Source organism: Protopterus annectens, chromosome 17.part0, assembly GCF_019279795.1.
Source record: "Protopterus annectens isolate FY-2018-M chromosome 17.part0, PAN1.0, whole genome shotgun sequence".
In the NCBI taxonomy this organism is placed as follows: domain Eukaryota; kingdom Metazoa; phylum Chordata; order Ceratodontiformes; family Protopteridae; genus Protopterus; species Protopterus annectens.
This window is the reverse complement of record NC_056751.1, coordinates 821733124-821758255: the sequence shown is the minus strand read 5'-3', so window position 1 is coordinate 821758255 and position 25132 is coordinate 821733124. Positions and strand designations below refer to the sequence as shown.

Sequence of the window (25132 nt, the reverse complement as noted above, 5' to 3'; positions counted from 1 at the left end):
GCGGCTAAACTGTGAAGAGTTTTGATCAGCTAAGTTACCCTGAAAGGCTAAAGGAGCTACACTTGTTTTTTTGTTTCATCTTACCTCCTGACAGGGGATCTGTGCCTTATATAATAGGCCTTAAAGGAGCCCCTTCCCTTTAAAATACTATGTGAATACCAGCACATATACAAACAAACACTCTTAAAACATCTATTAACAATTGCAGCAAGTGGAACAAATTCCTTATGCAGGCCCTCCTTCACTTTTGGAATAAACTGTCCTTCAGCATAAGAGTGCCAGCCATTATCCAACTTTCAGAATGACCTAAACAAATACACAGGTCTGTATAAGTCCCATCATAAGATAAATGCATTTAATCATCTTGAGGGCCCATTAGGCTTTAATGCTGATTTAAGTCTATGTGCCAAATAACTGTTCATTCGGTACAGGATGTCCATGAATAAACCTGCATCAGTGTTGTGGCTGATGGCATGATTCATGCAAGTCACGTAATTGCTCCTTGAATCACTGTTGCTCTTTCTCTATTTTATTTATTTATCATTTGTTGACTGGGCTAGTCCTACTAGACTAGTATCCTTTTGGCAGGGGAAACCCATGGTGGTATTTGTAGTATGACTACGGGTCATTTACCCAGGGCATTGAGGAACTTCCTGTTCCTTTTTGATAAGTGCCATTGGATCTTTTACATCCAACTGAGTTCCCCAACTCAAGCAGATAAAATCTCATTTAACATCTAACCCAGTGGGTAACACACTCAGAAGTGCAGCACCCCCTTATACTTCTTACCCAGTGATAACACACTCAGAAATGCAGCACCCCCTTATACTTCTTACCCAGTGATACACTCAGAAGTGCAGCACCCCCTTATACTTCTTACCCAGTGATAACACACTCAGAAGTGCAGCACCCCCTTATACTTCTTACCCAGTGATAACACACTCAGAAGTGCAGCACCCCCTTATACTAATTACCCAGTGATAACACACTCAGAAGTGCAGCACCCTCTTATACTTCTTACCCAGTGATAACACACTCAGAAGTGCAGCACCCCCTTATACTAATTACCCAGTGATAACACACTCAGAAGTGCAGCACCCCCTTATACTTCTTACCCAGCGATAACACACTCAGAAGTGCAGCACCCCCTTATACTTCTTACCCAGTGATAACACACTCAGAAGTGCAGCACCCCTTATACTTCTTACCCAGTGATAACACACTCAGAAGTGCAGCACCCCCTTATACTTCTTACCCAGTGATAACACACTCAGAAGTGCAGCACCCCCTTATACTTCTTACCCAGTGATAACACACTCAGAAGTGCAGCACCCCCTTATACTTCTTACCCAGTGATAACACACTCAGAAGTGCAGCACCCCTTATAGTTCTTACGCAGTGATAACAAACTCAGAAGTGCAGCACCCCTTATACTTCTTACCCAGTGATAACACACTCAGAAGTGCAGCACCCCTTATACTTCTTACCCAGTGATAACACACTCAGAAGTGCAGCACCCCTTATACTTCTTACCCAGTGATAACACACTCAGAAGTGCAGCACCCCTTATACTTCTTACCCAGTGATAACACACTCAGAAGTGCAGCACCCCTTATACTTCTTACCCAGTGATAACACACTCAGAAGTGCAGCACCCCTTATACTTCTTACCCAGTGATAACACACTCAGAAGTGCAGCACCCCTTATACTTCTTACCCAGTGATAACACACTCAGAAGTGCAGCACCCCTTATACTTCTTACCCAGTGATAACACACTCAGAAGTGCAGCACCCCTTATACTTCTTACCCAGTGATAACACACTCAGAAGTGCAGCACCCCTTATACTTCTTACCCAGTGATAACACACTCAGAAGTGCAGCACCCCTTATACTTCTTACCCAGTGATAACACACTCAGAAGTGCAGCACCCACTTATACTTCTTACCCAGTGATAACACACTCAGAAGTGCAGCACCCCTTATACTTCTTACCCAGTGATAACACACTCAGAAGTGCAGCACCCCTTATACTTCTTACCCAGTGATAACACACTCAGAAGTGCAGCACCCCTTATACCTCTTACCCACTGATAACACACTCAGAAGTGCAGCACCCCCTTATACTTCTTACCCAGTGATAACACACTCAGAAGTGCAGGACCCGCTTATACTTCTTACTCAGTGTTAACACACTCAGAAGTGCAGCACCCCTTATACTTCTTACCCAGTGATAACACACTCAGAAGTGCAGCACCCCTTATACTTCTTACCCAGTGATAACACACTCAGAAGTGCAGCACCCCTTATACTCCTTTCCCATTTATAACACACTCAGAAGTGCAGCACCCCTTATACTTCTTACCCAGTGATAACACACTCAGAAGTGCAGCACCCCTTATACTTCTTACCCAGTGATAACACACTCAGAAGTGCAGCACCCCTTATACTTCTTACCCAGTGATAACACACTCAGAAGTGCAGCACCCCTTATACTTCTTACCCAGTGATAACACACTCAGAAGTGCAGCACCCTTATACTTCTTACCCAGTGATAACACACTCAGAAGTGCAGCACCCCTTATACTTCTTACCCAGTGATAACACACTCAGAAGTGCAGCACCCCTTATACTTCTTACCCAGTGATAACACACTCAGAAGTGCAGCACCCTTATACTTCTTACCCAGTGATAACACACTCAGAAGTGCAGCACCCCTTATACTTCTTACCCAGTGATAACACACTCAGAAGTGCAGCACCCCTTATACTTCTTACCCAGTGATAACACACTCAGAAGTGCAGCACCCCTTATACTTCTTACCCAGTGATAACACACTCAGAAGTGCAGCACCCCTTATACTTCTTACCCAGTGATAACACACTCAGAAGTGCAGCACCCCTTATACTTCTTACCCAGTGATAACACACTCAGAAGTGCAGCACCCCTTATACTTCTTACCCAGTGATAACACACTCAGAAGTGCAGCACCCCTTATACTTCTTACCCAGTGATAACACACTCAGAAGTGCAGCACCCCTTATACTTCTTACCCAGTGATAACACACTCAGAAGTGCAGCACCCCTTATACTTCTTACCCAGTGATAACACACTCAGAAGTGCAGCACCCCTTATACTTCTTACCCAGTGATAACACACTCAGAAGTGCAGCACCCCTTATACTTCTTACCCAGTGATAACACACTCAGAAGTGCAGCACCCCTTATACTTCTTACCCAGTGATAACACACTCAGAAGTGCAGCACCCCTTATACTTCTTACCCAGTGATAACACACTCAGAAGTGCAGCACCCCTTATACTTCTTACCCAGTGATAACACACTCAGAAGTGCAGCACCCCTTATACTTCTTACCCAGTGATAACACACTCAGAAGTGCAGCACCCCTTATACTTCTTACCCAGTGATAACACACTCAGAAGTGCAGCACCCCTTATACTTCTTACCCAGTGATAACACACTCAGAAGTGCAGCACCCCTTATACTTCTTACCCAGTGATAACACACTCAGAAGTGCAGCACCCCTTATACTTCTTACCCAGTGATAACACACTCAGAAGTGCAGCACCCCTTATACTTCTTACCCAGTGATAACACACTCAGAAGTGCAGCACCCCTTATACTTCTTACCCAGTGATAACACACTCAGAAGTGCAGCACCCCTTATACTTCTTACCCAGTGATAACACACTCAGAAGTGCAGCACCCCTTATACTTCTTACCCAGTGATAACACACTCAGAAGTGCAGCACCCCTTATACTTCTTACCCAGTGATAACACACTCAGAAGTGCAGCACCCCTTATACTTCTTACCCAGTGATAACACACTCAGAAGTGCAGCACCCCTTATACTTCTTACCCAGTGATAACACACTCAGAAGTGCAGCACCCCTTATACTTCTTACCCAGTGATAACACACTCAGAAGTGCAGCACCCCTTATACTTCTTACCCAGTGATAACACACTCAGAAGTGCAGCACCCCTTATACTTCTTACCCAGTGATAACACACTCAGAAGTGCAGCACCCCTTATACTTCTTACCCAGTGATAACACACTCAGAAGTGCAGCACCCCTTATACTTCTTACCCAGTGATAACACACTCAGAAGTGCAGCACCCCTTATACTTCTTACCCAGTGATAACACACTCAGAAGTGCAGCACCCCTTATACTTCTTACCCAGTGATAACACACTCAGAAGTGCAGCACCCCTTATACTTCTTACCCAGTGATAACACACTCAGAAGTGCAGCACCCCTTATACTTCTTACCCAGTGATAACACACTCAGAAGTGCAGCACCCCTTATACTTCTTACCCAGTGATAACACACTCAGAAGTGCAGCACCCCTTATACTTCTTACCCAGTGATAACACACTCAGAAGTGCAGCACCCCTTATACTTCTTACCCAGTGATAACACACTCAGAAGTGCAGCACCCCTTATACTTCTTACCCAGTGATAACACACTCAGAAGTGCAGCACCCCTTATACTTCTTACCCAGTGATAACACACTCAGAAGTGCAGCAGCCCCTTATACTTCTTACCCAGTGATAACACACTCAGAAGTGCAGCACCCCCTTATACTTCTTACCCAGTGATAACACACTCAGAAGTGCAGCACCCCTTATACTTCTTACCCAGTGATACACTCAGAAGTGCAGCAGCCCCTTATACTTCTTACCCAGTGATAACACACTCAGAAGTACAGCACCTCCTTATACTTCTTACCCAGTGATAACACACTCAGAAGTGCAGCACCCCCTTATACTTCTTACCCAGTGATAACACACTCAGAAGTGCAGCACCCCCTTATACTTCTTACCCAGTGATAACACACTCAGAAGTGCAGCACCCCTTATACTTCTTACCCAGTGATAACACACTCAGAAGTGCAGCACCCCCTTATACTTCTTACCCAGTGATAACACACTCAGAAGTGCAGCACCCCTTATACTTCTTACCCAGTGATAACACACTCAGAAGTGCAGCACCCCTTATACTTCTTACCCAGCGATAACACACTCAGAAGTGCAGCACCCGCTTATAGCTTTTACCTAGTGATAACACACTCAGAAGTGCAGCACCCCTTATACTTCTTACCCAGTGATAACACACTCAGAAGTGCAGCACCCGCTTATACTTCTAAACCAGTGATAACACACTCAGAAGTGCAGCACCCCCTTATACTTCTTACCCAGTGATAACACACTCAGAAGTGCAGCACCCCTTATACTTCTTACCCAGTGATAACACACTCAGAAGTGCAGCACCCTTATACTTCTTACCCAGTGATAACACACTCAGAAGTGCAGCACCCCTTATACTTACCCAGTGATATTATACTTCTTACCCAGTGATAACACACTCAGAAGTGCAGCACCCCCTTATACTTCTTACCCAGTGATAACACACTCAGAAGTGCAGCACCCTTATACTTCTTACCCAGTGATAACACACTCAGAAGTGCAGCACCCTTATACTTCTTACCCAGTGATAACACACTCAGAAGTGCAGCACCCCTTATACTTCTTACCCAGTGATAACACACTCAGAAGTGCAGCACACCCTTATACTTCTTACCCAGTGATAACACACTCAGAAGTGCAGCACCCCTTATACTTCTTACCCAGTGATAACACACTCAGAAGTGCAGCACCCTTATACTTCTTACCCAGTGATAACACACTCAGAAGTGCAGCACCTTATACTTCTTACCCAGTGATAACACACTCAGAAGTGCAGCACCCCTTATACTTCTTACCCAGTGATAACACACTCAGAAGTGCAGCACCCCTTATACTTCTTACCCAGTGATAACACACTCAAGTGATAACACACTCAGAAGTGCAGCACCCCTTATACTTCTTACCCAGTGATACACTCAGAAGTGCAGCACCTTATACTTCTTACCCAGTGATAACACACTCAGAAGTGCAGCACCTTACCCAGTGATAACACACTCAGAAGTGCAGCACCCCTTATACTTCTTACCCAGTGATAACACACTCAGACGTGCAGCACCCCTTGTACTTCTTACCCAGTGATAACACACTCAGAAGTGCAGCACCCCCTTATACTTCTTACCCAGTGATAACACACTCAGAAGTGCAGCACCCCCTTATACTTCTTACCCAGTGATAACACACTCAGAAGTGCAGCACCTTATACTTCTTACCCAGTGATAACACACTCAGAAGTGCAGCACCCCTTATACTTCTTACCCAGTGATAACACACTCAGAAGTGCAGCACCCCCTTATACTTCTTACCCAGTGATAACACACTCAGAAGTACAGCACACCCTTATACTTCTTACCCAGTGATAACACACTCAGACGTGCAGCACCCCTTGTACTTCTTACCCAGTGATAACACACTCAGAAGTGCAGCACCCCCTTATACTTCTTACCCAGTGATAACACACTCAGAAGTGCAGCACCCCTTATACTTCTTACCCAGTGATAACACACTCAGAAGTGCAGCACCCCCTTATACTTCTTACCCAGTGATAACACACTCAGAAGTGCAGCAACCCCTTATACTTCTTACCCAGTGATAACACACTCAGAAGTGCAGCACCCCCTTATACTTCTTACCCAGTGATACACTCAGAAGTGCAGCACCCCCTTATACTTCTTACCCAGTGATAACACACTCAGAAGTGCAGCACCCCCTTATACTTTGTACCCAGTGATAACACACTCAGAAGTGCAGCACCCCCTTATACTTCTTACCCAGTGATAACACACTCAGAAGTGCAGCACCCCCTTATACTTCTTACCCAGTGATAACACACTCAGAAGTGCAGCACCCCCTTATACTTCTTACCCAGTGATAACACACTCAGAAGTACAGCACCCCCTTAAACTTCTTACCGAATGGGTAACACACTCAGAAGTGCAGCACCCTTTTATACTTCTTACCCAGTGATAACAAACTCAGAAGTGCAGCACCCCCTTATACTTCTTACCCAGTGATAGTGCAGCACCCGTGCAGCACCCCCTTATACTTCTTAACCAGTGATAACACACTCAGAAGTGCAGCAGCCCCTTATACTTCTTACACAGTGATAACACACTCAGAAGTACAGCACCCCCTTATATTTCTTACCCAGTGATACACTCAGAAGTGCAGCACCCCCTTATACTTCTTACCCAGTGATAACACACTCAGAAGTGCAGCACCTTATACTTCTTACCCAGTGATAACACACTCAGAAGTGCAGCACCCCCTTATACTTCTTACCCAGTGATAACACACTCAGAAGTGCAGCACCCCCTTATACTTCTTACCCAGTGATAACACACTCAGAAGTGCAGCACCCCTTGTACTTCTTACCCAGTGATAACACACTCAGAAGTGCAGCACCCCTTATACTTCTTACCCAGTGATAACACACTCAGAAGTGCAGCACCCCTTATACTTCTTACCCAGTGATAACACACTCAGAAGTGCAGCACCCCTTATACTTCTTACCCAGTGATAACACACTCAGAAGTGCAGCACCCCTTATACTTCTTACCCAGTGATAACACACTCAGAAGTGCAGCACCCCTTATACTTCTTACCCAGTGATAACACACTCAGAAGTGCAGCACCCCTTATACTTCTTACCCAGTGATAACACACTCAGAAGTGCAGCACCCCTTATACTTCTTACCCAGTGATAACACACTCAGAAGTGCAGCACCCTTATACTTCTTACCCAGTGATAACACACTCAGAAGTGCAGCACCCCTTATACTTCTTACCCAGTGATAACACACTCAGAAGTGCAGCACCCCTTATACTTCTTACCCAGTGATAACACACTCAGAAGTGCAGCACCCCTTATACTTCTTACCCAGTGATAACACACTCAGAAGTGCAGCACCCCTTATACTTCTTACCCAGTGATAACACACTCAGAAGTGCAGCACCCTTATACTTCTTACCCAGTGATAACACACTCAGAAGTGCAGCACCCCTTATACTTCTTACCCAGTGATAACACACTCAGAAGTGCAGCACCCCTTATACTTCTTACCCAGTGATAACACACTCAGAAGTGCAGCACCCCTTATACTTCTTACCCAGTGATAACACACTCAGAAGTGCAGCACCCCTTATACTTCTTACCCAGTGATAACACACTCAGAAGTGCAGCACCCCTTATACTTCTTACCCAGTGATAACACACTCAGAAGTGCAGCACCCCTTATACTTCTTACCCAGTGATAACACTCAGAAGTGCAGCACCCCTTATACTTCTTACCCAGTGATAACACACTCAGAAGTGCAGCACCCCTTATACTTCTTACCCAGTGATAACACACTCAGAAGTGCAGCACCCCTTATACTTCTTACCCAGTGATAACACACTCAGAAGTGCAGCACCCCTTATACTTCTTACCCAGTGATAACACACTCAGAAGTGCAGCACCCCTTATACTTCTTACCCAGTGATAACACACTCAGAAGTGCAGCACCCCTTATACTTCTTACCCAGTGATAACACACTCAGAAGTGCAGCACCCCTTATACTTCTTACCCAGTGATAACACACTCAGAAGTGCAGCACCCCTTATACTTCTTACCCAGTGATAACACACTCAGAAGTGCAGCACCCCTTATACTTCTTACCCAGTGATAACACACTCAGAAGTGCAGCACCCCTTATACTTCTTACCCAGTGATAACACACTCAGAAGTGCAGCACCCCTTATACTTCTTACCCAGTGATAACACACTCAGAAGTGCAGCACCCCTTATACTTCTTACCCAGTGATAACACACTCAGAAGTGCAGCACCCCTTATACTTCTTACCCAGTGATAACACACTCAGAAGTGCAGCACCCCTTATACTTCTTACCCAGTGATAACACACTCAGAAGTGCAGCACCCCTTATACTTCTTACCCAGTGATAACACACTCAGAAGTGCAGCACCCCTTATACTTCTTACCCAGTGATAACACACTCAGAAGTGCAGCACCCCTTATACTTCTTACCCAGTGATAACACACTCAGAAGTGCAGCACCCCTTATACTTCTTACCCAGTGATAACACACTCAGAAGTGCAGCACCCCTTATACTTCTTACCCAGTGATAACACACTCAGAAGTGCAGCACTTATACTTCTTACCCAGTGATAACACACTCAGAAGTGCAGCACCCCTTATACTTCTTACCCAGTGATAACACACTCAGAAGTGCAGCACCCCTTATACTTCTTACCCAGTGATAACACACTCAGAAGTGCAGCACCCCTTATACTTCTTACCCAGTGATAACACACTCAGAAGTGCAGCACCCCTTATACTTCTTACCCAGTGATAACACACTCAGAAGTGCAGCACCCCTTATACTTCTTACCCAGTGATAACACACTCAGAAGTGCAGCACCCCTTATACTTCTTACCCAGTGATAACACACTCAGAAGTGCAGCAACCGCGTATAGTTGTTACCCACTGATATCACACTCAGAAATGCAGCACCCCTTATACTTCTTACCCAGTGATAACACACTCAGAAGTGCAGCACCCCTTATACTTCTTACCCAGTGATAACACACTCAGAAGTGCAGCACCCCTTATACTTCTTACCCAGTGATAACACACTCAGAAGTGCAGCACCCCTTATACTTCTTACCCAGTGATAACACACTCAGAAGTGCAGCACCTCGTTATACTTCTTACCCAGTGATAACACACTCAGAAGTGCAGCACCCCCTTATACTTCTTACCCAGTGATAACACACTCAGACGTGCAGCACCCCTTGTACTTCTTACCCAGTGATAACACACTCAGAAGTGCAGCACCCCTTATACTTCTTACGCAGTGATAACACACTCAGAAGTGCAGCACACCCTTATACGTCTTACCCAGTGATAACACACTCAGAAGTGCAGCACCCCTTATACTTCTTACCCAGTGATAACACACTCAGAGTGCAGCACCCCTTATACTTCTTACCCAGTGATAACACACTCAGAAGTGCAGCACCCCTTATACTTCTTACCCAGTGATAACACACTCAGAAGTGCAGCACCCCTTATACTTCTTACCCAGTGATAACACACTCAGAAGTGCAGCACCCCTTATACTTCTTACCCAGTGATAACACACTCAGAAGTGCAGCACCCCTTATACTTCTTACCCAGTGATAACACACTCAGAAGTGCAGCACCCTTATACTTCTTACCCAGTGATAACACACTCAGAAGTGCAGCACCCCTTATACTTCTTACCCAGTGATAACACACTCAGAAGTGCAGCACCCCTTATACTTCTTACCCAGTGATAACACACTCAGAAGTGCAGCACCCCTTATACTTCTTACCCAGTGATAACACACTCAGAAGTGCAGCACCCCTTATACTTCTTACCCAGTGATAACACACTCAGAAGTGCAGCACCCCTTATACTTCTTACCCAGTGATAACACACTCAGAAGTGCAGCACCCCTTATACTTCTTACCCAGTGATAACACACTCAGAAGTGCAGCACTTATACTTCTTACCCAGTGATAACACACTCAGAAGTGCAGCACCCCTTATACTTCTTACCCAGTGATAACACACTCAGAAGTGCAGCACCCGTGCAGCACCTGATAACACATATACTTCTTACCCAGCGATAACACACTCAGAAGTGCAGCACCCCCTTATACTTCTTACCCAGTGATAACACACTCAGAAGTGCAGCACCCTCTTATACTTCTTACCCAGTGATAACACACTCAAAAGTGCAGCACCGTGCAGCACCACCCAGTGATAACACACTCAGAAGTGCAGCACCCCCTTATACTTCTTACCCAGTGATAACACACTCAGAAGTGCAGCACCCCTTATACTTCTTACCCAGTGATAACACAGTCAGAACTGCTGCACCCCTTATACTTCTTACCCAGTGATAACACACTCAGAAGTGCAGCACCCCCTTATACTTCTTACCCAGTGATAACACACTCAGAAGTGCAGCACCCCCTTATACTTCTTACCCAGTGATAACACACTCAGAAGTGCAGCACCCCTTATACTTCTTACCCAGTGATAATTATACTTCTTACCCAGTGATAACACACTCAGAAGTGCAGCACCCTCTTATACTTCTTACCCAGTGATAACACACTCAAAAGTGCAGCACCCCTTTATACTGTGCAGCACCCCTTATACTTCTTACCCAGTGATAACACGTCCAGCACCCCTTATACTTCTTAAACAGTGATAACACACTCAGAAGTGCAGCAGCCCCTTATAGTTCTTACCCAGTGATAACACACTCAGAAGTGCAGCACCCCCTTATACTTCTTACCCAGTGATAACACACTCAGAAGTGCAGCACCCCCTTATACTTCTTAACCAGTGATAACACACTCAGAAGTGCAGCACCCCCTTATACTTCTTACCCAGTGATAACACACTCAGAAGTGCAGCACCCCCTTATACTTCTTACCCAGCGATAACACACTCAGAAGTGCAGCACCCCCTTATACTTCTTACCCAGTGATAACACACTCAGAAGTGCAGCAACCCCTTATACTTCTCACCCAGTGATAACACACTCAGAAGTGCAGCACCCCCTTATACTTCTTACCCAGTGATAACACACTCAGAAGTGCAGCATCCCCTTATACTTCTTACCCAGTGATAACACACTCAGAAGTGCAGCACCCCCTTATACTTCTTACCCAGTGATACACTCAGAAGTGCAGCACCCTCTTATACTTCAAACCCAGCGATAACACACTCAGAAGTGCAGCACCCCCTTATACTTCTTACCCAGTGATAACACACTCAGAAGTGCAGCACCCCCTTATACTTCTTACCCAGTGATAACACACTCAGAAGTGCAGCACCCCTTATACTTCTTACCCAGTGATAACACACTCAGAAGTGCAGCACCCCCTTATACTTCTTACCCAGTGATAACACACTCAGAAGTGCAGCACCCCCTTATACTTCTTACCCAGTGATACACTCAGAAGTGCAGCACCCCTTATACTTCTTACCCAGTGATAACACACTCAGAAGTGCAGCACCCCCTTATACTTCTTACCCAGTGATACACTCAGAAGTGCAGCACCCCCTTATACTTCTTACCCAGTGATAACACACTCAGAAGTGCAGCACCCCTTATACTTCTTACCCAGTGATACACTCAGAAGTGCAGCACCCCCTTATACTTCTTACCCAGTGATAACACACTCAGAAGTGCAGCAGCCCCTTATACTTCTTACCCAGTGATAACACACTCAGAAGTGCAGCACCCCTTATAAGCACCCCTTATACTCTTACCCAGTGCAGCACACCCTTATACGTCTTACCCAGTGATACACTCAGAAGTGCAGCACCCCCTTATACTTCTTACCCAGTGATAACACACTCAGAAGTGCAGCACCCCCTTATACTTCTTACCCAGTGATAACACACTCAGAAGTGCAGCACCCCCTTATACTTCGTACCCAGTGATAACACACTCAGAAGTGCAGCACCCCTTATACTGCCCAGTGATAACACACTCAGAAGTGCAGCACCCCCTTATACTTCTTACCCAGTGATAACACACTCAGAAGTGCAGTACCCCCTTATACTTCTTACCCAATAGGTAACACACTCAGAAGTGCAGTGACGCACATTATGCTACACTGCAGTGTCAGAGTCTTCTCTGCCTTATTTTATTCATTTGTTAAACTGGTGAACCTTGTAGGCTCAGATGTCTGTAACAGGTGAACCTTGTAGGCTCAGATGTCTGCATTCAAAAGTGATCCAGGGGAACTTTTAACAGATTTTCCCAGAACTGGACATCAAACCTCTTCGTAGTTTAGCCTCTAACTACTGTGCCTTTTTGCAGTTAAACAATGTTTTTAGTTAGAGTTGTGATATACTCAAATAGTTTTATGTCTCTGGTCTGCACCGTAACATTTTTATTTTTGTTTCTTTAGTTTTTAATTTGTTAGTTCATGTGTCTTTCAGTTCTTAGTTGTCAGAAAGTGATGTGCACATTTGACTTAGTTAATACCATGACCTGCATGACAAAAAATCAGATATTTCTAGATCACTTCTGCTATCTAATTTCTAGTTAATATGCTTGCAATGCAAGCAGCCCTAGTAAGTAATGATGAACCACCCCATTTTGAACTTTTACTTCTAACTGTTGTAAAGCCATTGGTCACACAATGCATGTTGTTGTTAACTGTTGTTTGAACATCGTGGAGCTCACCCAGTTGCAGACTTCATATACATATTCTATTATGAAACAGAATTCACCAGTAACCCATTCTTCTTCCAACTATAATCATTTAAACATTGTTGACCTTTTGTGGAAGTCAGCTGCTACATATTTTAATTGCGTTCTGTGCAAAGTATAACAGAATTAAATTATAAAAATGATACCTTTGTCAGTGAACTTTTTGCAAGCCAAGTTTGGCTACCTTACGAAGAGTATCACAAGTCATTTTTACGGGTGACCCTTTTCACATCAGTTTATGTAATGCATGATATGGATTTGGGAACCAGACCATATCAGTTTTGTGGTAGTTTTGTGGTACACACACACACACAAACACACACACACACACACACAAACACACACATACACACATGCACACACACACACACACACACACACACACACACACACACACACACACACACACACACACACACACACATGCGCACACACACACATACACACACACACACACACACACACACACACACACACACACACACACACACACACACACACACACACACACACATGCGCATACACACACACACATGCGCACACACACACACACACACACACACACACACACACACACACACACACACACACACACACACACACACACACACACCTCAGGCTTACACAGCAGCACTGACAGTGCTAGCAGTCTGAGTGCATAACTGCAGAGATAAGGAAGTTTTTCCCTTCTCACTAAGTTTGCACAGTCTCAAAGTTATATTTAGAGACTCACAGAGATGTGAGGAATGCTTTTATTTTGTGTTTTTGTTAAAGCTGACATTGTATATTGTTGACTTTTTTTTATTTTATAGTTGATTGTAATTCAATTAACAGAAATACTTTGATTCCATACATGCATTCGGTTTTGTCTTTTTCTACATATATGTCCTGTTTACATTTTACTAAAAATTAAGGGCACACAGTAGAATACAATGGATAATAAATCAGTGTTTTTACAAATGTCAGACTAGAATGTGTTATTTTCATATTCATTCCACTACATTAAATAAATTAATGTGAAGAAGATACATTTTAGATCAAGCAACACAAATGGACCGGCATTTCTCTAATTATTGTTTGCATAATGCAGCTGTGTAAGACATACTTGCCCATTCAGAGCTGTACTTTTTGGTTTGCTTATTAATGCTACATTGTAGCCAAAAAGTAAATGTTGTTCTTGTTTTAAAACCCTATTGATAGAATGATGGAAGAAGGAATTATATACTACCATGGATTTGTTTTGTTCAAGCACGAAATCAAATCTAAACATGTGAAGCAATAATAGAAAAAAAATAATGTGATGAAATCCAAAGTATTTGATGTTTCTGGATGTTATTTAGGGTAAAGATTTACATGTTTTTTTTTCCAACCACAGATGATGGTGTTCCAAGAGTATCCAGATCAATGTCCTTGAGCATGGGAAAGGTACAAGATTCCATTTATTACATCACAGTTTAAATTAATTCAGCAAGCATGGCATTCATGAAACACGCAAAAGTAAGAATGTGATAAACTGTAGTAACATGTAATTTATACCTGAAAGTTTTATTTTATTTTTTTTTACACATAGAACAGAAAGGACAGGAGCATAAGTTCTTATTTAGGGTTATAGATATTGTGGTTAAGAATAGAAGGGGTGGTGATTTAAACATGCTCTTGATATGTGTGAATAGAGATGGATAACCGTACTAGATGCAGATAAGAAACCTGGCCTGAATACAGCAATAAGTATCAAACCAGTACTTAAACAGAAACAACAGATGCTGAAATAATTGTATATGATTTTATACATATTTTTTATATATCTGTGTACATGCTTTTTTTATATATCTGTCTACATGTTTTATTTTATATGCTTTGAATAATGTGCATAGTTGTATACTATGACTTTAAACTGTAATTGATGGTTTAATTAGTAATTGATTCTGAGTGGTCTGTGTCATATAAATTGCACTGAGTTTTATCAGAATGTTTTTTTACACACAGAAGAAGGGTATCACCTGAAAGCTCAGTGGATATAAAATAAACCTGTGTTTCGTTGGCTAAACGTGTCCACTATTTGGAATTCTGTGGTTGGTTATAAGGGTATCATAACAAACAGACAGACTCACATGCAACCCACATATCAGCAAGTGACATGAACAATACAGTATGCTAAGGGTATCATAACAAACAGACAGACTCACATGCAACCCACATATCAGGAAGTGACATGAACAATACAAATGTCAGTCTGCCTCAGACAGCTGGGTAGGAAGCGGTCTCTAAGGAAAGTGGAAGCATCACAGTCAGAGTTACATGTTACTCCATGTGAATTGCAGAAAGAGTCATTACTCGGCACATTGCAGGTGCTGCAAAGAGCACTTCTGGCTAACATCAAAGATTGGAACAATACTAACTTCATGAACTTTAATTATACTTTGACTTTGGAATGGGATCCATTCCTGTCATGGTATTAGAAACCCAAAAGATGTGGAGAAATTAAAAATCAAGACAGAGTGTTAGAATAACATGCTAACTAGACCTGTCATTGGTACTTAACAGCAAAAAGCATCTGTGTATACCACCCTGTGTGTGGGACTTGATCAGGTTATCAGGATCATCAGTTGTAGCCTATCTGAACAAGGATTTTCAGCCATATGTGACTAACCTAGAAATACTGTATTAATATAGTACCGATAGGGATAACTTGACAGAGATATGCTGAGGTGATGTGGTACCACAGGGATCTGCTGGATGACTAAAACAACTACAGACATATGATGTCATCATTCACACATCTTGTTATCCAGTAATGTTTAAGGGTAGTGTGTGTAATTTTGGATGTACCATCATTTTAATAGAAAGTGATAACTTTTATTCCATACAAAATGGTGGCACAGTAAGAATGTTATTAAAAATTCAGTTGCCATAAATACAGTGGTCACTGACATTAGACATAGTGCATTATGGGATACAGTACTTCTTAAAATGGCAATGCTACATATAAGTTTTAAATTGGCAATAGCTATAATACATATTCAGAATATACATATAGATGTAGATATGTGTGTGGGGGGGTATGCATTCTACTATCCATAACCCCCTTTTCCCAATATTTCCACATGGGTTGGGTGTCACATCTTTTGTGACCATCATCCACAGCCAGTGTTCATACTGCTGAGGGCTAGCCCTACCACAGTTATAGGTTCATAGGTTCATACTAGGCTATCTGCCCTAGGGCATTTATAAGCCTAGCCAGAGTGTGTTTGGCTTTCGCCACCCATTTTAAATCAGTTTTGCTATGCACTTTTTCGAGGTTAGTATACTGTGCCTCTGTCTAACAGTGACACAGAAGTGATACTCGGGGTAAACCTACGATCCCCCATCAACTCATCGAGATTCCTCTTGAAGAGAGTCAATGAGGGACTCTGCCTAACCTGGACTGGGATTTTATTCCAGAGTGAAGGGAGCCTCTGGGTTATGAATCTGTCCCTCCAGGATGTCCTATTTATTTCAGTGCTGAGGTTCAAGTCTCTTTTCGATGGGATTTGGATTTTCTGAGGTGCAGCATGTCCATTAATTCCGAGTTGGACATGGCTTTATGCGTCAGGCACAGATCGCCTCTGAGCAGGCAGTATGCCACTGAGTAGAGTTTGAGTTTCTTTAACCAGGCAGCATATGGCATCTGTTTGAGCCCTTTGATCCTCTTGGTGAGGTACTTTTGGGGTCTTTCCAGTTGCTGCAGGTTTCTGGTAAGGTACATCCCAAAAGGGGCATTGTACTCAATTACGGGCCTGATGAGGGATGAGTAAAGAGGCATGATGACCTCCCCTGATCTAGATGTGAATCCCTTCATGATTAGGTGGGCTATATAAAATGTTTTTCTAACCACTTCATAGGTTCATACTAGGCTATCTGCCCTAGGGCATTTATATGCCTAGCCAGAATGTGTTTGGCTTTCGCCACCCATTTTAAATTTATTTTGCTATGCCCTTTTTCGAGGTTAGTATACTGTGCCTCTGTCTAACAGTGACACAGAAGTGATACCCAGGGTAAACCTACGATCTCCCATCCACTCATCAAGATTCCTCTTGAAGAGAGTCAATGAGGGACTCTGCCTAACCTGGACTGGGATTTTATTCCAGAGTGAAGGGAGCCTCTGGGTTATGAATCTGTCCCTCCAGCATGTCCTATTTATTTCAGTGCTGAGGTTCAAGTCTCTAGCTCGATGGGATTTGGATTTTTTGAGGTGCAGCATGTCCATTAATTCTGGGTTGGACATGGCTTTATACGTCAGGCACAGATCGCCTCTGAACAGGCGGTATTACACTGAGTAGAGCTGGAGTTTCTTTAACTGTGCAGCATATGGCATCTATTTGAGCCCTTTGATCCTCTTGGTGAGGTACTTTTGGGGTCTTTCCAGTTGCTGCAGGTGTCTGGTAAGGTACATCTCAAAAGGGGCATTGTACTCAATTATGGGCCTGATGAGGGATGAGTAAAGAGGCACGATGACCTCCCCTAATCTAGATGTGAATCCCTTCATGATTAGGTGGGCTATATAAAATGTTTTTCTAACCACTTTGGCCACGTGGTTGTCAAATGAGAGATTGCTATCAACTTGGGTCCCCAGGTTACTTCTTCTGTACTTAATGGATTACCACCTATGTGTATTTTCCACAGGCCCGGGGACTTTGAAGGATTCCACCTCAGTTTTGAGGAGTGTGAAATTTGCTTTAGAGAAGTTTTTCACTGTGGTTTTCTGGGCAGGGGGTGGGGTCGGGATGTGAATATCCAGTGAGATTAGTTTATGGTCTGATCTTACCAGTGAGGGATACACTTCTGGTGGAGCATAGAGATGTTGGTGAGGATCAGGTCAGTATGTTTTTTGTGGGAGTGGTAACAAGTTGTTCCATAGCATTTGAGTTTATAAATTCTAGGAACCTTTGGGCTAGGGTGTTGGAGCTAGAGTAATGCTCCCAGTCTATGTTTGGGTAGTTGAAGTCACCCAATATAATGGTGTTTGGAGAGACCTTCATATTTTCCAGTGTTCTCAGGAAGGCCGAGTGGGGTTCCTGGGTTTGGGAGGGTGGTCTGTAGCAGGCTATAAACAGGAAGGCAGTTTTACCCACTGTTAGTTGCACATGGATAGTCTCTGCTGCTTGTGCTTTGCCACCAACCTGGAGGTGTGGGTATCTTTGATGAATATCAAGCATGGTATGAGGTATAACCTGGTAGTGCTGCGGTGCTCTCAGGAGCCCTGAACCAGGTTTCTGTTACTGCACAGATATCGATGTTCTCCATGCTAAGGAGAGTTTCGAGTGCATGCATCTTGAGGTTTAGACTTCTGGCGTTGAGTAGCATTACTCTTAGTTTCTTATCCCTTGTGATACCTATGGAGGTAGGTTTGTCTTTAGCAAGAGCCTTTGCCAATATCCACTTTGGCCACATGGTTGTCAAATGAGAGATTGCTATCAACTTGGTCCCCCTTCTTTTAATGGATTACCACCTATGTGGTAATTTTTGTTTTTGCCAAAGGGGATGACTATACACTTTTTGGCATTTAGCTTGAGGCCATGGCTCTGGCAGCAGTTGTCTGTTTCTATGAGGTCCTTTTGGAGGATGCTTGTGTCGGCTGGAGAGTCGATTATAGCGCCCAGTTTGCAGTCATCTGTGAACTTGGTCAGCCACAGTCCTTCTGTGTTGGCCTGTACCCCCAAGAAATAAATACCGAACAGGAGAGGTCCCAGGACTGAGCCTTGTGGGATGCCACTTGTAACTGGTTTGGAGTCTGACATGGCTCCAGCAATTCTAACCATGTGGGTTCTGTCCTTGAGCCAGTTTGCAACCCATCTAGTGACATAGGGGTTTATATTTAAGCTGGTGAGCTTATCTATAATGCCGGGGTATTGTCGAAGGGCTTTAGATCCAGGTAGGCTGTGTGGACCACCTTCTCCTCGTCAATGGCCTTGGTGACTGTTTCAAAGAAATTGACCAGGTTTAAGAGGCAGGATCTGCCCTTAACAAAGCTGAACTGGGTAGGATCCAGTGTCTGTAGGTCCCCAATATCTTTTTTTATGAGGTCCATGATGATCCTTTCCATAGCTTTGCAGACCAAGCTAGTCAGGCTTATGGGGCAATAGTTTCCAGGATCCGGTGAGGCACCACCTTTGTGGAGAGGGATCACTGTTGCTGTACGCCACTCTTTGGGTACATATCCTGTGGTAAGGCTGAGATTGAACAGTAGTTTTATGTTTGGGTTTAGCTCTTCTTGGAGTTCATGTGACACCGTCTGGTCCCATTGATGCTGTGTTTTTGCTTTGGAGAGGCTGGCTCTTACCTGAGCATCTGAGATGTCAGGGGGGCAGCACTCTGCTGGGATAGATATTTGCCGTTTTGGTGGGGAGGGAGGGAGAAGTTTGCACTGAACCTGTCAGCTAGGATGTTGGCAATGTCTGTCGGTTCGGTGTATTTTTTGTCATTTTGGACTAATTCTGAGCATATCTGGGAATTCCCACCCAGGTTCCTAACATAACTAAAAAAAGCCTTGTGATTATCCTTAGTGTCCTGTGCAATTTTTCTCTCGAAGCTGGCATTAGACGATTTTATGAGTGCCCGTAGTTTTTTGCTAACACTGATCAGAGATGCCTTCCCTTTTTGGGATTTTGCCCTATCATGTAGTAGCTTCCTCCTTCTATTGTATAATTTGTTTATGGCTGGGGTCCACCAGACAGGACGTCTGCCTTTGGAGGATTGGGTCTTGGTTTTATTTGGGATTGCATGATCCATGCATTCCTGAAGGTGTTCATAGAATGCGTTTATAAAGGATTCTATTTTCCACAGGCGAGGGCTTTGAAGGATTCCACCTCGGTTTTGAGGAGTGAAATTTGCTTTAGAGAAGTTTTTCACTGTGGTTTTCTGGGCAGGGGTGGGGTCGGGATGTGAATATCCAGTGAGATTAGTTTATGGTCTGATCTTACCAGTGAGGGATACACTTCTGGTCTGGAGCATAGAGTCCCCATGTTGGTGATGATCAGGTCCAGTATGTTTTCCCCTTTTGTGGGAGTGGTAACATGTTGTTCCATAGCATTTGAGTTTATAAATTCTAGGAAACTTTGAGCTAGGGTGTTGGAGATAGAGTAATGCTCCCAGTCTATGCTTGGGTAGTTGAAGTCGCCAATATAATGGTGTTTGGAGAGACCTTCATATTTTCCAGTGTTCTCAGGAAGGCCGAGTGGGGTTCCTGGGTTTGGGAGGGTGGTCTGTAGCAGGCTATAAACAGGAAGGCAGTTGTACCCACTGTTAGTTGCACATGGATAGTCTCTGATGCTTCGTGCTTTGCCACCAACCTGGAGGTGTGGGTATCTTTGATGAATATCGATACTCCCCCTCCTTTTGTGGTTCGGTCCAAGTTGTGGGGCCGAAAAGCATGGTATGAGGTATAACCTGGTAGTGCTGGGGTGCTCTCAGGAGCCCTGAACCAGGTTTCTGTTACTGCACAGATATCGATGTTTTCCATGCTAAGGAGAGTTTCGAGTGCGTGCATCTTGAGGTTTAGACTTCTGGCGTTGAGTAGCATTACTCTTAGTTTCTTATCCCTTGTGATACCTATGGAGGTAGGTTTGTCTTTTGAGCCTTGCCTAAAAAAGGCACTATGGGGGTAGAAAGAGCCTTTGCCAATATCCACTTTGGCCACATGGTTGTCAAATGAGAGATTGCTATCAACTTGGGTCCCCAGGTCCCTAATTACTTCTTCGGTACTTAATGGATTACCACCTATGTGGTAATTTGTGGGCACTTTGTTTTTGCCAAAGGGGATGACTATACACTTTTTGGCATTTAGCTTGAGGCCATGGCTCTGGCAGCAGTTGTCAGTTTCTATGAGGCCCTTTTGGAGGATGCTTGTGTCAGCTGGAGAGTCGATTATAGCGCCCAGTTTGCAGTCATCTGTGAACTTGGTCAGCCACAGTCCTTCCGTGTTGGCCTGTACCCCGAAGAAATATATACCGAACAGGAGAGGTCCCAGGACTGAGCCTTGTGGGATGCCACTTGTAACTGGTTTGGAGTCTGACATGGCTCCAGCAATTCTAACCATGTGGGTTCTGTCCTTGAGCCAGTTTGCAACCCATCTAGTGACATAGGGGTTTATATTTAAGCTGGTGAGCTTATCTATAATGCCAGTGGGTATTGTATCAAAGGCTTTGCGAGGTCCAGGTAGGCTGTGTGGACCACCTTCTCCTCAATGGCCTTGGTGACTGTTTCAAAGAAATTGACCAGGTTTAAGAGGCAGGATCTGCCCTTAACAAAGCTGAACTGGGTAGGATCCAGTGTCTGTAGGTCCCCAATATCTTTTTTTATGAGGTCCATGATGATCCTTTCCATAGCTTTGCAGACCAAGCTAGTCAGGCTTATGGGGCAATAGTTTCCAGGATCCGTTGAGGCACCACCTTTGTGGAGAGGGATCACTGTTACTGTACGCCACTCTTTGGGTACATATCCTGTGGTAAGGCTGAGATTGAACAGTAGTTTTATGTTTGGGTTTAGCTCTTCTTGGAGTTCATGTAGGATGCAGCCCGGGACACCGTCTGGTCCCATTGATGCTGTGCTTTTTGCTTTGGAGAGGCTGGCTCTTACCTGAGCATCTGAGATGTCAGGGGGGCAGCACTCTGCTGGGATAGATATTTGCTGTTTTGGTGGGGAGGGAGGGGAGAAGTTTGCGCTGAACCTGTCAGCTAGGATGTTGGCAATGTCTGTCGGTTCGGTGTATTTTTTGTCATTTTGGACTAATTCTGAGCATATCTGGGAATTCCCACCCAGGTTCCTAACATAACTAAAGAAAGCCGTGTGATTATCCTTAGTGTCCTGTGCAATTTTTCTCTCGAAGCTGGCATTAGACGATTTTATGAGTGCCCGCAGTTTTTTGCTAACACTGATCAGAGATGCCTTCTCTTTTTGGGATTTTGCTCTATCATGTAGTAGCTTCCTCCTTCTATTGTATAATTTGTTTATGGCTGGGGTCCACCAGACAGGACGTCTGCCTCTGGAGGATTGGGTCTTGGTTTTATTTGGGATTGCATGATCCATGCATTCCTGAAGGTGTTCATAGAATGTGTTTATAAAGGATTCGGTCTGGAGCCACAGGCGAGGGCTTTGAAGGATTCCACCTCGGTTTTGAGGAGTGTGAAATTTGCTTTAGAGAAGTTTTTCACTGTGGTTTTCTGGGCAGGGGGTGGGGTCGGGATGTGAATATCCAGTGAGATTAGTTTATGGTCTGATCTTACCAGTGAGGGATACACTTCTGGTCTGGAGCATAGAGTCCCCATGTTGGTGATGATCAGGTCCAGTATGTTTTCCCCTCTTATGGGAGTGGTAACATGTTGTTCCATAGCATTTGAGTTTATAAATTCTAGGAACCTTTGAGCTAGGGTGTTGGAGCTAGAGTAATGCTCCCAGTCTATGCTTGGGTAGTTGAAGTCGCCCAATATAATGGTGTTTGGAGAGACCTTCATATTTTCCAGTGTTCTCAGGAAGGCCGAGTGGGGTTTCTGGGTTTGGGAGGGTGGTCTGTAGCAGGCTATAAACAGGAAGGCAGTTTTACCCACTGTTAGTTGCACATGGATAGTCTCTGATGCTTCGTGCTTTGCCACCAACCTGGAGGTGTGGGTATCTTTGATGAATATCGATACTCCCCCTCCTTTTGTGGTTCGGTCCAAGTTGTGGGGCCGAAAAGCATGGTATGAGGTATAACCTGGTAGTGCTCGGGTGCTCTCAGGAGCCCTGAACCAGGTTTCTGTTACTGCACAGATATCGATGTTCTCCATGCTAAGGAGAGTTTCGAGTGCGTGCATCTTGAGGTTTAGACTTCTGGCGTTGAGTAGCATTACTCTTAGTTTCTTATCCCTTGTGATACCTATGGAGGTAGGTTTGTCTTTTGAGCCTTGCCTAAAAAAGGCACTATGGGGGTAGCAAGAGCCTTTGCCAATATCCACTTTGGCCACACGGTTGTCAAATGAGAGATTGCTATCAACTTGGGTCCCCAGGTCCCTAATTACTTCTTCCATGCTTAATGGATTACCACCTATGTGGTAATTTGTGGGCACTTTGTTTTTGCCAAAGGGGATGACTATACACTTTTTGGCATTTAGCTTGAGGCCATGGCTCTGGCAGCAGTTGTCTGTTTCTATGAGGCCCTTTTGGAGGATGCTTGTGTCGGCTGGAGAGTCGATTATAGTGCCCAGTTTGCAGTCATCTGTGAACTTGGTCAGCCACAGTCCTTCCATGTTGGCCTGTACCCCCAAGAAATATATACCGAACAGGAGAGGTCCCAGGACTGAGCCTTGTGGGATGCCACTTGTAACTGGTTTGGAGTCTGACATGGCTCCAGCAATTCTAACCATGTGGGTTCTGTCCTTGAGCCAGTTTGCAATCCATCTAGTGACATAGGGGTTTATATTTAAGCTGGTGAGCTTATCTATAATGCCCGAGTGGGGTATTGTATCAAAGGCTTTTGCAAGGTCCAGGTAGGCTGTGTGGACCACCTTCTCCTCGTCAATGGCCTTGGTGACTGTTTCAAAGAAATTGACCAGGTTTAAGAGGCAGGATCTGCCCTTAACAAAGCTGAACTGGGTAGGATCCAGTGTCTGTAGGTCCCCAATATCTTTTTTTATGAGGTCCATGATGATCCTTTCCATAGCTTTGCAGACCAAGCTAGTCAGGCTTATGGGGCAATAGTTTCCAGGATCCGTTGAGGCACCACCTTTGTGGAGAGGGATCACTGTTGCTGTACGCCACTCTTTGGGTACATATCCTGCGGTAAGGCTGAGATTGAACAGTAGTTTTATGTTTGGGTTTAGCTCTTCTTGGAGTTCATGTAGGACGCAGCCTGGGACACCATCTGGTCCCATTGATACTGTGTTTTTTGCTTTGGAGAGGCTGGCTCTTACCTGAGCATCTGAGATGTCAGGGGGGCAGCACTCTGCTGCGATAGATATTTGCCGTTTTGGTGGGGAGGGAGGGGAGAAGTTTGCGCTGAACCTGTCAGCTAGGATGTTGGCAATGTCTGTCGGTTCGGTGTATTTTTTGTCATTTTGGACTAATTCTGAGCATATCTGGGAATTCCCACCCAGGTTCCTAACATAACTAAAGAAAGCCTTGTGATTATCCTTAGTGTCCTGTGCAATTTTTCTCTCGAAGCTGGCATTAGACGATTTTATGAGTGCCTGTAGTTTTTTGCTAACACTGATCAGAGATGCCTTCCCTTTTTGGGATTTTGCTCTATCATGTAGTAGCTTCCTCCTTCTATTGTATAATTTGTTTATGGCTGGGGTCCACCAGACAGTCTGCCTCTCTGGAGGATTGGGTCTTTTATTTGGGATTGCATGATCCATGCATTCCTGAAGGTGTTCATAGAATCGTTTATAAAGGATTGTCTGGGTATTTATTTTCACAGGCCGAGGGCTTTGAAGGATTCCACCTCGGTTTTGAGGAGTGTAAAATTTGCTTTAGAGAAGTTTTTCACTGTGGTTTTCTGGGCAGGGGTGGGGTCGGGATGTGAATATCCAGTGAGATTAGTTTATGGTCTGATCTTACCAGTGAGGGATACACTTCTGGTCTGGAGCATAGAGTCCCCATGTTGGTGATGATCAGGTCCAGTATGTTTTCCCCTCTTGTGGGAGTGGTAACATGTTGTTCCATAGCATTTGAGTTTATAAATTCTAGGAACCTTTGAGCTAGAGTGTTGGAGCTAGAGTAATGCTCCCAGTCTCTGCTTGGGTAGTTGAAGTCGCCCAATATAATGGTGTTTGGAGAGACCTTCATATTTTCCAGTGTTCTCAGGAAGGCCGAGTGGGGTTCCTGGGTTTGGGAGGGTGGTCTGTAGCAGGCTATAAACTGGA

At 44.3% G+C, this 25132-nt stretch overlaps 1 protein-coding gene across 1 annotated transcript in view; it reads left to right on the top strand.

Annotated features, from left to right (window-relative positions):
• The window catches only part of IRAG1 (inositol 1,4,5-triphosphate receptor associated 1), a 1344613-nt gene that overhangs the window by 1153945 nt on the left and 165536 nt on the right, over positions 1–25132 (top strand). Inside the window, exon 19 of the mRNA XM_044059494.1 lies at positions 14635–14684. Within this exon, the coding sequence (XP_043915429.1) occupies positions 14635–14684 (50 nt within the window). The remainder of the gene's footprint in view (positions 1–14634; positions 14685–25132) is intronic.